The 13139-nt window shown below is 39.3% G+C and overlaps 1 protein-coding gene across 1 annotated transcript in view; it reads right to left on the bottom strand.

Annotated features, from left to right (window-relative positions):
* Positions 1-12908, bottom strand: part of PPP1R21 (protein phosphatase 1 regulatory subunit 21) — a 104512-nt gene extending 91604 nt beyond the window's left edge. The window contains exons 1-2 of the mRNA XM_079111647.1: positions 12778-12908; positions 1423-1491 (exon numbers count right to left, since the gene is read on the bottom strand). Coding sequence (XP_078967773.1) covers positions 1423-1491; positions 12778-12834 — 126 coding nt within the window. The 5' untranslated portion in view covers positions 12835-12908. The remainder of the gene's footprint in view (positions 1-1422; positions 1492-12777) is intronic.
* Positions 12909-13139: the final 231 nt, after the last annotated feature.

Here is a 13139-nt window from a genome sequence, read left to right on the forward strand (position 1 = left end):
ATGCCATAATGGGGTAATAAAATGGAAAGCTATAGAGAAATATTTAGTTTGGCCATATTTTGAAAAAACAGAATAGTCAGTCTAGGGGCAAAGGTCTGTAATCCAGCTACTCAGCAAGCTGAGGCAGGAGGATCCCAAGTTCAAGGCTAGTTTAAACAACTTAGTGAGACCCTGTCTCAAAATAAAAAATAAGAAAGAGTTGGGGATATGGCTCGGGTAGAATGCCCCTGGGTTCAATCCCCAGTCTGTCTTTCTGTCTCTCTCACACATGCACACACACACAAAGTCAGGTCTGTGAATATTTACCATAACCAGCAATTCATTTAAAGCCTATACCTGGGGAAAGTATTTCCTATCTTGTTGTAGTCTGCTTTCATGTTTGACACCCTCCTGTTGCTGGCTGTATATGGTTAACCGTGATTGTAGCGATAGTGCCAACAGTGGTGGCAGTGGTGATGGTGACCATCTATGGAGCACTCACTGTGTGTCAGGCATTTGCTAAGTATACTTACTATTTTATTCAGAGTTTACAGCAACTCTGTAGGGGTTGATAACATTCTCATCCCTCTTGCAGAAATTGGAGTTTAGCGAGAAACTGGGAGAGGTCTTCCTAAATTAATGACTGGTTAGTGGAGTTGGAACTTTAGTCAACTGGTGGTAACTTATTATAATGATGTAAAGAAAATATTTTTTGTTTTAATATTCAGTACAATGGCCATTGTAATTATAATACTTTTGACAATTTGCCACTTTGCTAGATTAGACTGTTAGGTCGCCCAAGAAGGAACCCATATCCTAGAATTAAATTATCCACCATTTAAAAATATTACTAAGCAATATTTATTACTTGCCTTCCAGACTTGAGGTAGAAACAAATTCTTTCATCTTCTATCATATTTCTACACTAAGGTTAACAAAGGTGCTCATGGTAAAATTTATCACTCAGTGTTCAGATTAACAAAGGTAATTAATATTGACTAGCTCAACCAAAGGCAAGATTAATAGACTAAATGATTTACACATTCAAATCCATTTATTAGGGCCCTACCATCTGCTCAGTGCCAGGGATACAAATATGAATACAACATAGCCCCCTTCAAGTGCTGTCTGGAGATGATCACAGATGAGAAGCCCCATTAATCCAGATGGATTTAGCTAAATAAAGGCAAGGTACAGAAGAAATGTATTAAAGTCAAATAATATTTTTAAAGTAATTTTTAGCTAAGAAAATCAAAATATAATATTTATATAATAGTCATTCCCAAGCAAGTAGGAGCATTAAACACAAAAACAATATTACTCTCCTCTATCCTTAGTGAATCAGTGTCAGAGTTGGACTTTAACCCTGAAAACCCACTAAATTCCCTGCTTTGAGTATCACCAAACACTTAACATTCACAACACAAATGCCCTATTAGATACCTTTAAAGCAGCAGAATTTGCTTGTTCATCCACAACACCTTTTTTAAGGACCTGATTCTGAGCCCGAAGCTAAAAAGAGAGAAAGGAATAATTATTTTTAATATAAAGCAATTAGAAATCACTTGTAATTACTTTACAGGAATCATTACACTAAGTATCTTCTCGTGTGTACACACACACACACACACACACACACACACACACACACACACAAAGGGTAGCAGATATCATAATTTGCCATTTTATAAATAAGGACACACAGGCTGAGTTCCACAATGACATAAAACTAATCGATGGCAATACTGTGACTAAAATCCATGTCTCTCATTTTTAGTCCATTATTCCTTGTGTGAAACCAAGTCAGATCCTTAAATTAAAAATACAAAAAAATAAGTAAATAAAAAGAATGAAAAAAATAAAAAATACAATACATAGGGTACTAAATATGCCATTTTCCTTAAAATTCTGGCACGTTATTAATAAAATACATGCAATTGGACACATTATGAAATAAGAATTGTATAAAAAAAAAAATCAAACTGTGGGGCACCACCATACCCAGTGGGACACTGCCTAATATTAGACATGCAAATGTCATCACAGACAGTGGCCTCAGAATGGTAGACCTTTTATCAGGCATCAGCCAAGGCAGGGCACAAAAACTAAGAAGCAGGTTCAGTTTTTAAAATAACAATAATGCCCCTTACATTTGAATACTCATTACAGACCAGACCATTCTAAGTGCTTTCCATGTATTACCTCATCTAATCCTCAAAATCCAAGGAAGCAAGTATTCTAATTACCTCCAGTTTAGAAATGAGGAAGCTGAGGCACAGAAAAATGGGTAGCAATGCTGAGATTCAGACCCTAGCAGTTTTGACTCCACTGTCACAAAGCCCACTAGAGAATGTTGGCAGCAGCAGGCTGGTGAGGTAGAGGAAGCCTTAGTAGAAGAGGGAGAACTTGAGCTTTTTTTTTTTTTTTTTACTACTAACTATTAAAAATTCAGGCATGCAGGGCACAGTGGTGCCTGCCTGTAATCCCAGCAGCTCAGAAGGCTGAGGAAGGAGGATCATGGGTTCAAAGTCAGCCTCAGCAATAGCAAGGTACTAAGCAACTCACTAAGATCCTGTCTCTAAATAAAATACAAAAAATAGGGCTGAGGATGTGGCTCCAGATTGAGTGCCACTGAGTTCAATCCCCGGTATTAAAAAAAAAAAAAAAAAAAAAAAAAAAAAAAATCAGGCATAACTTTATCTAAAATAAAGCATAAGAATAAAAAAATACGCAGTTTGATGAATTTTGACTTAGGTGTTCATCTGCATAAGTACCACTGGCAGAGTTCAGAGTTCTAGAAGGTAAAATCCACTTTTCTAGTAAGAGTAATATAGTTACAGCAAGGAGAATCCAACACATGTAAGAATAAATAGGTTAAGTCCAATGCAACTGAAGCAAAAAACTACAGACTTGTATTCAGAGGGCCCATTACAGAAAACATGAAATGTCCAATCTCTTCCCTGAAACTGAAAGAATGGGACAATTTTATCTACGAGCTTTTAAAAAAACCCCAACTATTTCTAATTTTGTACAACTCAGATCTATCTCCTGAAAACAATGGGAAAAAAATGATTCTTCTGTGCCAAAAAAAGGAGGAATATTTGAACACTAAACCATAAACTGAATATTTAAAACTCCATAGAAAATTTAAGATTCTTAGACAAAATTAAAAAAAAAAAAGATGAGCATCTTCTATTTTTAGAAAGTTAAACATCACACTTCACTGCTACAACAGAAAGTAGATCCACATCTTTGCTGTGCCATTTACTAGACAACATAAATTTGGGAAATTCACTTAACCTTGAGCATCAGCCACATGGTCTATAAAATGGATGAATACATCTATCCTATCTTCCTTTTTCTGAGGCTGTTGTGAGAACCAGATAAGGAACTTACATTAAAGCACTTTCAAAACTATAAAGTGTTCCACAATGGAAACAGAAGTCTTATAATTAGAATGGACTCAAAGGGATAACAGGTGTATTTTTTATACTTTGCCCAGTGAAGGCACTGTACTAAATGATATGGGAGACAGAAAGAAGTAAAAGATGTGGTGCCTGTTTTTAAAGAACTTGTAATTTAAAAGGGAAGATCAAATATTAAAAGATAATTAGTAATACTAGTACTTCCTGCTCTAAAAAAAAAAGAATATGGACAATATAACCCATTATTAAGTCCCAAGTTTATTAAGTCCCTGCTAATATTTCAATGAAATTGACACAGGTGCATTAAAATAGATTCAAAATCATAATCTACCACTTATATATCCTTTGTTATCATTAAGAATGAAAACAGAGTGTCTTTTAAATAGGACATGGAGATAATATAGTATCTTTAAAGTATATAAGTCATCCTATAAATTGGACATTGGGCAAATATTACATCTGAAATTATCGGACAAATTGGATTCTCTAGAAAGAGTTGGCGAACTCTTGTTCTGAGGACCAAACTGGCTTGCAACCTACTTTAAAGTTTTGCTAGAATGAAAACATACAAAAGAAAGATATTAATAGTTCCAATAGATACTGTATAGCCCCAAGCCTAAAAGATGTACTAATGTACTATTGGCTCTTTACTGAAAAAGTTTGGTGATCTCTATGAGTTCAAAAGGGAAAAATACCAGTTTAATATTGACTCATCATACAACATTCTACTTTTTAAGTAATATCAACATACCTGTGAATAATGAGTTATTAGATAGCAGAAAAAAATACTTTCAATCCATATAGCCAAAAGATAGCAATACTACCTTAGACTATCTTTTTTTTTGGGGGGGGGCGGGGTGCTAGGGATTGAACCTAGGAATATTTTATCCTTGAGCTATATTTTCAGTTTTTTTTATTTTCAGACAGGATATCATTAAGTTGCTAAGGCTGGCCTCCAACTTGTAATCCTCCTGCCTCAGCTTCCCAAATGGCTGGGATCACAGGTATGTACCACCAGGCCTGGTTAAAACCACAGCAATTTATGACACAAAATAACCACAACTTTCATTGGTAAGGCACAGTGAAGGCTACTTAAAGCAAACCGAAAAGACCAATTGATTAGAAAGCAAAAAGGAACTTTCAAATAACTGTTTGAACATGATTTGGATTTCCCTTTGGAAAATATTGTTGATAAACTGACAACGGAAACATGGTTTCAGTGAAACCACTTAACAGAAAATACTGCTCTTTTAAAAATATTTATCTAAAGTACCTGTGTTTTATTGAAAGTAGGAAAGGATAAGATGATTAGCTTGGAACACTCTATTGCCATTCTAACTATACTATGTAGCATTAGACGCTCCTGCACTTCAGCATCATTACCACCCTATGGCTGCACAATGGAACGAGCAGTACGTCAAATGCTGATAGTGCTGTGATCAGTCTGGTCTTCTAGATTCCATCTTCCTCCTCTCCAGCATTCACCACAGAGGGGAGGCAAACAGTATTTCTGTTTTAGATACAGTTACAAGATCACCAGACGGTGCTCTAATGCTGGTAGGAGACAAGTAGGGAGAATCCAATACATGTTGATATAACTGAGAAACAACTGTCCTCTAGTGTGCATCAGACAGAAAAAACTCTCAATGCACACTATTTCCAGCCACTGCGCATCAAGATCTTCTGTTCCTTTCAGTGAAGGACAGTATCTCCAAGTCCCAACTATGTAGCCCTCTTAATCCTCTTAAATCTCATTTTTTGTGGTCCTATAATCTGATTAACTTTATCTTTACCTTGAAAGCACAGCCTTTCTTCACTTTGGCCAACCAGATCCCATCTGTCCTCCTAGGAGCCCACTTCTTACCTCTGATCCTACTTCCTCCACAGTTTTTTCCTAATTGCTCTCTGTGGCCCATAGTGAGCTTGCTTCTCTAAAGTTTCTTTGGCACTTATTAGTAATAAGACATCTATCATTAAACTGTTCAGTTTTAATTTTACTTCTTAAAATTATAAATTTTACACTTGCTAATTTATGTATGATTTCTGTACTCCTCTCCCATCTGTCAATTTAAACTCTTCTCTGTGGTAAGGACTCTAATATACTTCCCTGTATTTCCTGCTTACAATGAAAGATCAATGCTGTGGATAGAGAAAGCACTCAAAGTTTTAGTCAATTAATCAAATTATTAAATATAAAAGGTGTTTAAATGTAATGCATTATACAACTATGAGACCATCATTACTTTAACAATTTCTTTCTAAGACCCTTCTCCAAATGATTTGAACCTCATGGTTCTTGGACACCAGGAATCCTTAAAAGTTCTGAGAATGCTTCTCTAACATAATAACTGGTGTCCAGGCCTGCTCTGTTTAACTTTGGTTCTGGAGTGGCCCAGCATCAGCCAGGACTATCACAAAGTTATTTCTCTAGGGACACACAGAGTAGTGGTAAGCCAACTATGATCTCTCTTGTGCCACTCTGACAATCTCTCATAGGACAAATGGCCAAAGATGAGGGATTTATAATTTTAAAACACAAACTGCTAGGGGGCTTTATGGGGAGAGTTCAATGAGTCACCCACAGCATTTTCTCATCTAAACCTCAATCATCTGGGTTTAAATCATTCTTATATGGCTGTTTTCATGCAATGGACAGTTTTGACATTTAAACATGTTTTACAACCCTATAAAATGAATCTTTTAAACATACAGCTTTTCTTCATTACAAAGTTATGTGGGCAACAGACAACTCTAAGCCTCACCTAAACTCTGATTCAAAACTTCAGAAAGTGCAGTGGCACATGCCTGGAATCCCAGCTACTCCAGAGGCTGGAGGATCACAAATTCAAGGCCAACCTGGGCAACTTAGAAAGACCTTGTCTTAAAATGAGAATGAAAAGGGCTGGGGATGCAACTGAATGACAGAGTTATTACCTAACGTGTGCAAGGCCCTGGGTTCAATTCCCAGTATCAAAAAAAAAAAAAAAAAAAAAAGCTTCAGAACGTTGAAGTTATCTGCATATCTCAGTTGCACTGTCCAGCCTTGATGATCCCTAAAACTCCTTCCAGTTCTAGCATGTGAAATATACTAAAGTGCTGGTCCCACCTGGTCTTCTCTTCTCCTTACTTGTTCCTACATGAGGAAGGGAATAAAGTATGTGCAGGCTACTTACTATGTACCAATGGCTCAGTTTATTTTGTCACTGATGCAGGAAAAACCTCCTCTCCAACCCACCCTCAAATGGAACCCTTTCTCCTGCTGCTGGACTAGGACAACTACCCTCAACCCTTGCAGTCAAGTTACCCTCCATTAGTGACTGGATGAGTAAGACACTGATCTGAAGAGGAAGAGTGGGCCAGCCCTTGTCTTTCTAAGACTGTGCTATTCAAAGAATAGTCTTTGGACTGCTGCAGCAGCAATACTTGGGAACAGAGTCTCAGGCCCCACCCCAGACCTACTAAACCAGAATCTGCAGTTTAACAAGGTCTTCAGGCAAGTCACATTGATGTTTACATTTGGGATACACTGATCTAGGGTCTAAAAAAGCACTGTTCAACAGGGTAGCTATTTGAATTTATTTAATATTAAATAAAATCTAAAATTCAGTCCCTCAGCCACACTAACTTCATTTTGAGTTCCCAATTACCAAACGTGGCAAGTGGTTACTCTGCTAGACAGCACAAAGAACATCTTCATTCTCATAGACAGTTCCACTGAACAGCACTGAACACAAAGTTGTTTTCCAATCCAAATTCAGTAGTGACCCCTACCCATCAAGCACTCAATTTTCAACCAACCCAGTTCCTGAGTCTACTTCTCTCACAGCAAGCGGTGATTAATCAGATGCAACCATTCCTCACTATCTGAAGAGAAAATATACTGGACCATAACTGACCCTTTCCCAATATAAGTAGCTCCATACTTAAGAAAATAAGTATAAAAAAATCCCAACAGTGATCTCCTTCACAACTAAAAAAAGTATTTATTGCAAAGTAAACCGTTTGAGAAATAATAAATGTTTAGCTTTTCTACCAGTTTTAACAGCCTCAAATAAAGCTTTAAAAATTATCAGAGGGTCTGAGCGCAATGGCCCATGCCTATAATTCCAGTGGCTCAGGAAGCTGAGGCAGGAGGATCGCAAGTTCAAAGCCAGTCTCAGCAAAAGCGAGGCACTAAGCAACTCAGTGAGACCCTGTCTCTAAATAAAATACAAAAATAAGGCTGGGGATGTAACTCAGTGTTCAAGTGTCCCTGAGTTCAATCCCCAGTACCACCCTGAAGAAGTATCAGAGGGCTGGGTGCAGCGGTGCACTTCTCTAATCCCAGCAGCTCAGGAGGCTGAAGCAAGAGAATAGAGAATTCGAAGTCAGCCTCAGCAATTTAGCAAGACCTTGTCTCTAAATAAAATACCCTATACATTAGTGAAGAATCAACTGAAAGAGATATTATGAAAAGTATCCCATTCACAATAGCCTCAAAAAAAAATAAAATATTTGGGAATCAATCTAACAAGAGGTGAAACACCTCTACAATGAAAACTACAGAGCACTACAGAAAGAAATTAAAGAGGACCTTAGAAGATGGAAAGATCTCCCTTGTTCTTGAATAAGCAGGATTAATACTGTCAAAATGGTCATGCTACATAGGGGCTGGGGTTGTGGCTTAGTGGTGGAGTGCTTGCCTAGCACGTGTGAGGCACTGAGTTTGATTCTCAGCACCACATATAAATAAATGAATAAAATAAAGGTCTATCAACATCTAAAAATTATATTTTTTTAAAAAGCGCTATATACATTTAATACGATTCCTATTAAAATTCCAATGGCATTCTTCACAGAAATAAAAAAGTAGTCAAGAAATTAATTTGGAAAATAAGAGGCCCAGAATAGCCAAAGCAATCCTCATCAAGAAAATTAAAACAGAAGATGTCACAATACCAGACCTTAAATTTTACTACAGAGCTACAGTAACAAAAAGAGCATTGTATTGGCACCAAAGCAGACATGAAGACCAATGGAGCAGAATAGAAAACACAGAGACAAACCTACATAAATACAGTTACCTCATACTTGACAAAGCACCATTAACATATATTGGAGAAAAGATAGCCTCTTCAACAAAGGGTACTGGGAAAATTGGAAATCAATATGTAGCAAAATGAAATTAAACACCTGTCTCTCACCCTGAACAAATCAACTCAAAGTGGATCAAGGACCTAGGCACCTACTCAAAGAAAAAGTAGGCTCAAATCTCTATCATGTCACCTTAAGAACTAAATTCTTCAATAAGATTCCTAAAGCGCAAGAAGTAAAATCAAGGATCAATAAATGGGATGGTATAAAACTAAAAAAGCTTCTTCACAAAAAGGAAACAATCAAGAACATGAAGAGACAGCCTACAGAATGGGAGAAAATCTTTGCCACCTGCACCTCACATAGAGCATTTATCTCCAGAGTATATAAAGAATTCAAAAAACTTAACACCAAAAGAAAAAAAAAAAAAAAAACTAAATCAATAAATGGGCAAAAGAACTGAACAGGCACTTCACAGAAGAACTACAAGAGGAAATGGGAATAGTAAAGACAGTAGAATGAATTGTATGTAAGTTTCCTATGTTCATATATGAATACATGACCAATATATGACAAAATGTTCAACATCTCTAGCAATTAGAGAAATGCAAATTCATCTCACTCCAGCCAAAATGGCAATTATCAAGAATAAAAATTGGCTAGGATGTGGGGGAAAAGGCGCACTCATACACTGCTGGTGGGGTTGCAAATTAGTGCAGCCACTCTGGAAAGCAGTGTGGAGATTCCTTAGAAAACCTGGAATGGAACCACCATTTGACCCAGCTATCCCACTCCTTGGCCGAGACCCAAAGGACTTAAAATCAGCATACTACAGAGATACAGTAACATCAATGTTCACAGCTGCTCAATTCACAATAGCCAGATTGTGGAACCAACCTAGATGCCTTTCAATTGATGAATGGATAAAGAAACTGTGATACACACACACACACACACACACACACACACACACACACACACACACGCACAATGGAATATTACTCAGTCATAAAGAATAATAAAATTATGGCATTTGCAGGCAAATGGATGAAATTGGAGAATATCATGCTAAGTGAGATAAGCCAATCTCAAAAAACCAAAGGACAAATGATCTCGCTGATAAGTGGATGATGACACATAATGGGGGTAGGAGGGGGGTAAGAATGGAGGAAGGAGGGACTGTATAGAGGGAAAAAAGGGGTGGGGGGGAAGGAAAAAATAACAGAATGAATCAAAAACTATTACCTTATGTAAATGTATGATTACACAAATGGTATGCCTCTACTTCATGTACAAACAGAGACACAAGATGTATCCCATTTGTTTACAATAAAAATAAATTTAAAAAAGAAAAAATATAGTAGCCTATTTCATTAAAAAAAGGGGGAGGGATCAGGGCTGTAGCTCAGTGGCACAGTACTTGCCTCACATATGTGAGGCACTGGGTTCTATCCTCAGCACCGCATAAAAATAAATAAATAAATAAAAATAATTTTTAAAAAAGGGAGGAGGGTGGGGGACTAGGAATGTAGCTCAGTGGTAAAGAATGAGAAATGGTCATAAGGAGATGACCCCCAGTCTGACAGACTTCCTATAGTCTCCTTAGCATCTCCTTCTCCTGGCACATCCTTCCCATGAGTGTTCCCCACATTTTTACCCAGATGAACTCTCAAAGTTCATCATTATGGGAATTACTTTAAAACATAAGCCCTTGTCCTCACTTTCAGTCAGGTCATCTCCATTAGAAAGTTTCAGCAATTATTCCCCAAATTGCCTCAAGCTAATGTGTGAATCACCTAACTTTGATGTGCCCTCCATCCCTACATTTTATAACTGCATCTAGCCTTTAACACACCCCTTCATTCCTAAGGGGCTCTTGTCTTGCCCTCATTCTGTTGGTGGCAGAATTCAGAACTTCAAGTCACAGCTGAAGCCCTCACTCATCAAGTCCCAAAAAACAGATGAGAACCAAGGATAAATGCCTTATGCACTCTATGTCTTTTATCAGTTTAGTGCTATGAACAAAGCATGCACTGAAAAGGGAAGTAATCGAACCATAATTCCTGATTTCAGCCTCTCCTCTCCATCCCAAAAGTCAATAACTTTAACTACATTATTCTCCCCAAAACTATTGCAACATCCTACTATTTGGTCTTCTTTTAACCAATCTCTCCCTATTTCAACCCATACTCCATATAGTCAGCAGTTTCCTTCCTAAAGTAATGTCACTCCTCCTCTTAAAAAAAAAAAAAAAAAAAAAAAAAAAAAACTTTGACACTTCTCCATTACTCAAAAGATAAAGACTACACTGGGTATAACAGGCATGTAATCCCAGCTATTCGGGAGTTGAGGCAGGAGGATGGCAATTTGGAGATCAGCCTGGGCAATTAGTGAGACTCTACCTCAAAATATAAAAGGGCCAGAGATGTAGCTCAGTGGTAGGTCACCCCTGAATTCAATCCTGGGAGTTGGGGGGAGATAATGTTCACACCTATTATTTGACATCCAAAACACTTCATGATCTGGTCCAAAATGCCTACCTCTCATTTTCCCACTCTCTGCCATTTATCTTACAGAGCCTGGAAAGCTACTACCTCCTCCTTCCCCTCCCTACTCCCTAATCTAAGTAACTTCCACCCTTATGCCTCAGTGTTCCCATTGAACTAGCACTTGTTATACTGTATCATAATTATGTACTATGTTTGAACTTTCTCTCATAGGTGACTCCTTATAGCTGAAACACTGCCCCCACACAATGGACCCCAGCATAATGCTCACAGGTAGTCCATTAAGTGTCTGCTAAACACATTTATATAACTAAAACAGTAAAATCTACTGAAAAAAAATTTTTTTATTACTTTGGAAATTACTTTAGCAATGCAGTCACTGCTCAAAACCTTTTTTAAATTCCTTCTTTTGCCATTTGGAATTGCATTCTGAGCTTGTTTACTCTCCAAAAAAAGAAATTCAGCCCCTTTATAATGGTAAAACATTTTCAACCAAATAAAGTAGAGGCAAATTTGGGCACTGCCATCCTCCACCCCATCCCTGCTTCACCATATGGATTACTTCCAAACTTTTGGTCCTTTCAGACAAGGAAATTCTCCTTCAAAGGATGAAAACTTGCCTTCACTGACACGTGCCACAAGATCTTAAGACGATTTCAAATGGTAATGCAATAAAGTTTTGCCGATGGTATAACTGTTGGAATGACTGTAGTGCCTCAAAGGGGCTCCTATTTGATGGTGAAGGCTTAAGTGTTTATGTTTTGATACGGGTTATATTTTTCAAAAAATATTTCATTTCACCTTGCTAAATATCTGTTGAATGAAATCCTAAAGGGAAAAAATGTGCATCTCAATTTCTCCAAACTGTAAAAGGAGGACTAAGTCTTCCTATTGATTCCATGAATGCCAAGATCACTGAAAACTAAGCTTAAAGACTGTTGAATCAATTTCCAAAGATCAAAGATTTCACTTTAATAACTTCATTAGAATATTCTTAAGGCAGAAACACCCTACCCAGAAACTGCACCACTCTTGCCCAAGGAAGGCGTTCCACCATTTAAAAGACTGATGCTGTAAACATGACAAAGGGGCAGGTCCTTATTTTGCTTAATTCAACACGTATGGAGCAACTGCTAGGTGTTCTGCCCCATTCCTGGTGAATGGAGGGAGTGAAGAGGTGGGGAAGGGAAGGAGGGGGAGAGAGAAAGGAGAGGAAGAGAGGGCACAGCCCTAGCACTCAAGCTGCAAGCTGTCAAAATCATTCCAAACATCTTGCGAGGGCACTGAATATATTCATGGCCACCCATCCCTAGTGAGGCAGTTTACACGAATGACACTATTTACCCTCCCAAATCGATTAAGGGGCAGAAATGTCTCTTTATCATCCCTAAGAGAAGGGAAGAACAACGGTAGATCTTCCCCATCCCTGATATGAGAAAATTGAGGAAGCATCTAGGGGAGGGGTGGTTCCAACCTTTCTCTTCCCCTCCGGGCCAGCACCAGAGGCAGAAGCCTGGGTTTCTGACATCCCTGTGCCAAGTCCTCTAGTTCAGCAAGAAGGAACAATCAAACTCCAGCTCGTTTCTGCAGAAACGCACACAGACTCAGCCACCACCCGGCCCCATCTCGTGGGAGCTGCAGGTAGAGGCAAGGTAATGGTGGACAGAGAAGGTGGAGGGGAGGGGTGCGCTAGAGTCCCCCTCAGCAGTCTCCCTCCATCCCGACAAGTAGCTGCCAAGGCAACCCAAAGCCGCAGGGCCAGGGACCCCTTACTCCCCGCCCACGATGGGTACCTTCGAGTACTCCTGAGCCAGCTTCTGGTACTTCCCCTGCAACTCTGCCGAGGCCATGTCCTCCCCCGCCCCGTCCAGGCCAGGCCGTCCAGGCCGCTCAGCCCCGCCCCCCGCCCCCAACCCCAGACCCGCTCCAGGGCACGGCTCAGCCAGCGTCTGCTGCTCGGCCACTGCCGCCGCGCCTCCTCCTCCGCTTCCGGGTTTTCGGGGTGGGAGGAAGGCGGAGAGGGACCGGGGGCGGAGCGACTACCGGGGGCGGGGCGACGTCTCGACGTCACCGCCCCACCCTTACGCTCCCGGGCACGTGCGCGCGCCGCCTCGCTGGCGAGCCGGGATTCTGTCTGTGGGACCAGAGGGCGCCA

The sequence above is a fragment of the Sciurus vulgaris genome (genome assembly GCF_902686455.1).
Source record: "Sciurus vulgaris genome assembly, chromosome: 14".
Classification (NCBI taxonomy): domain Eukaryota; kingdom Metazoa; phylum Chordata; class Mammalia; order Rodentia; family Sciuridae; genus Sciurus; species Sciurus vulgaris.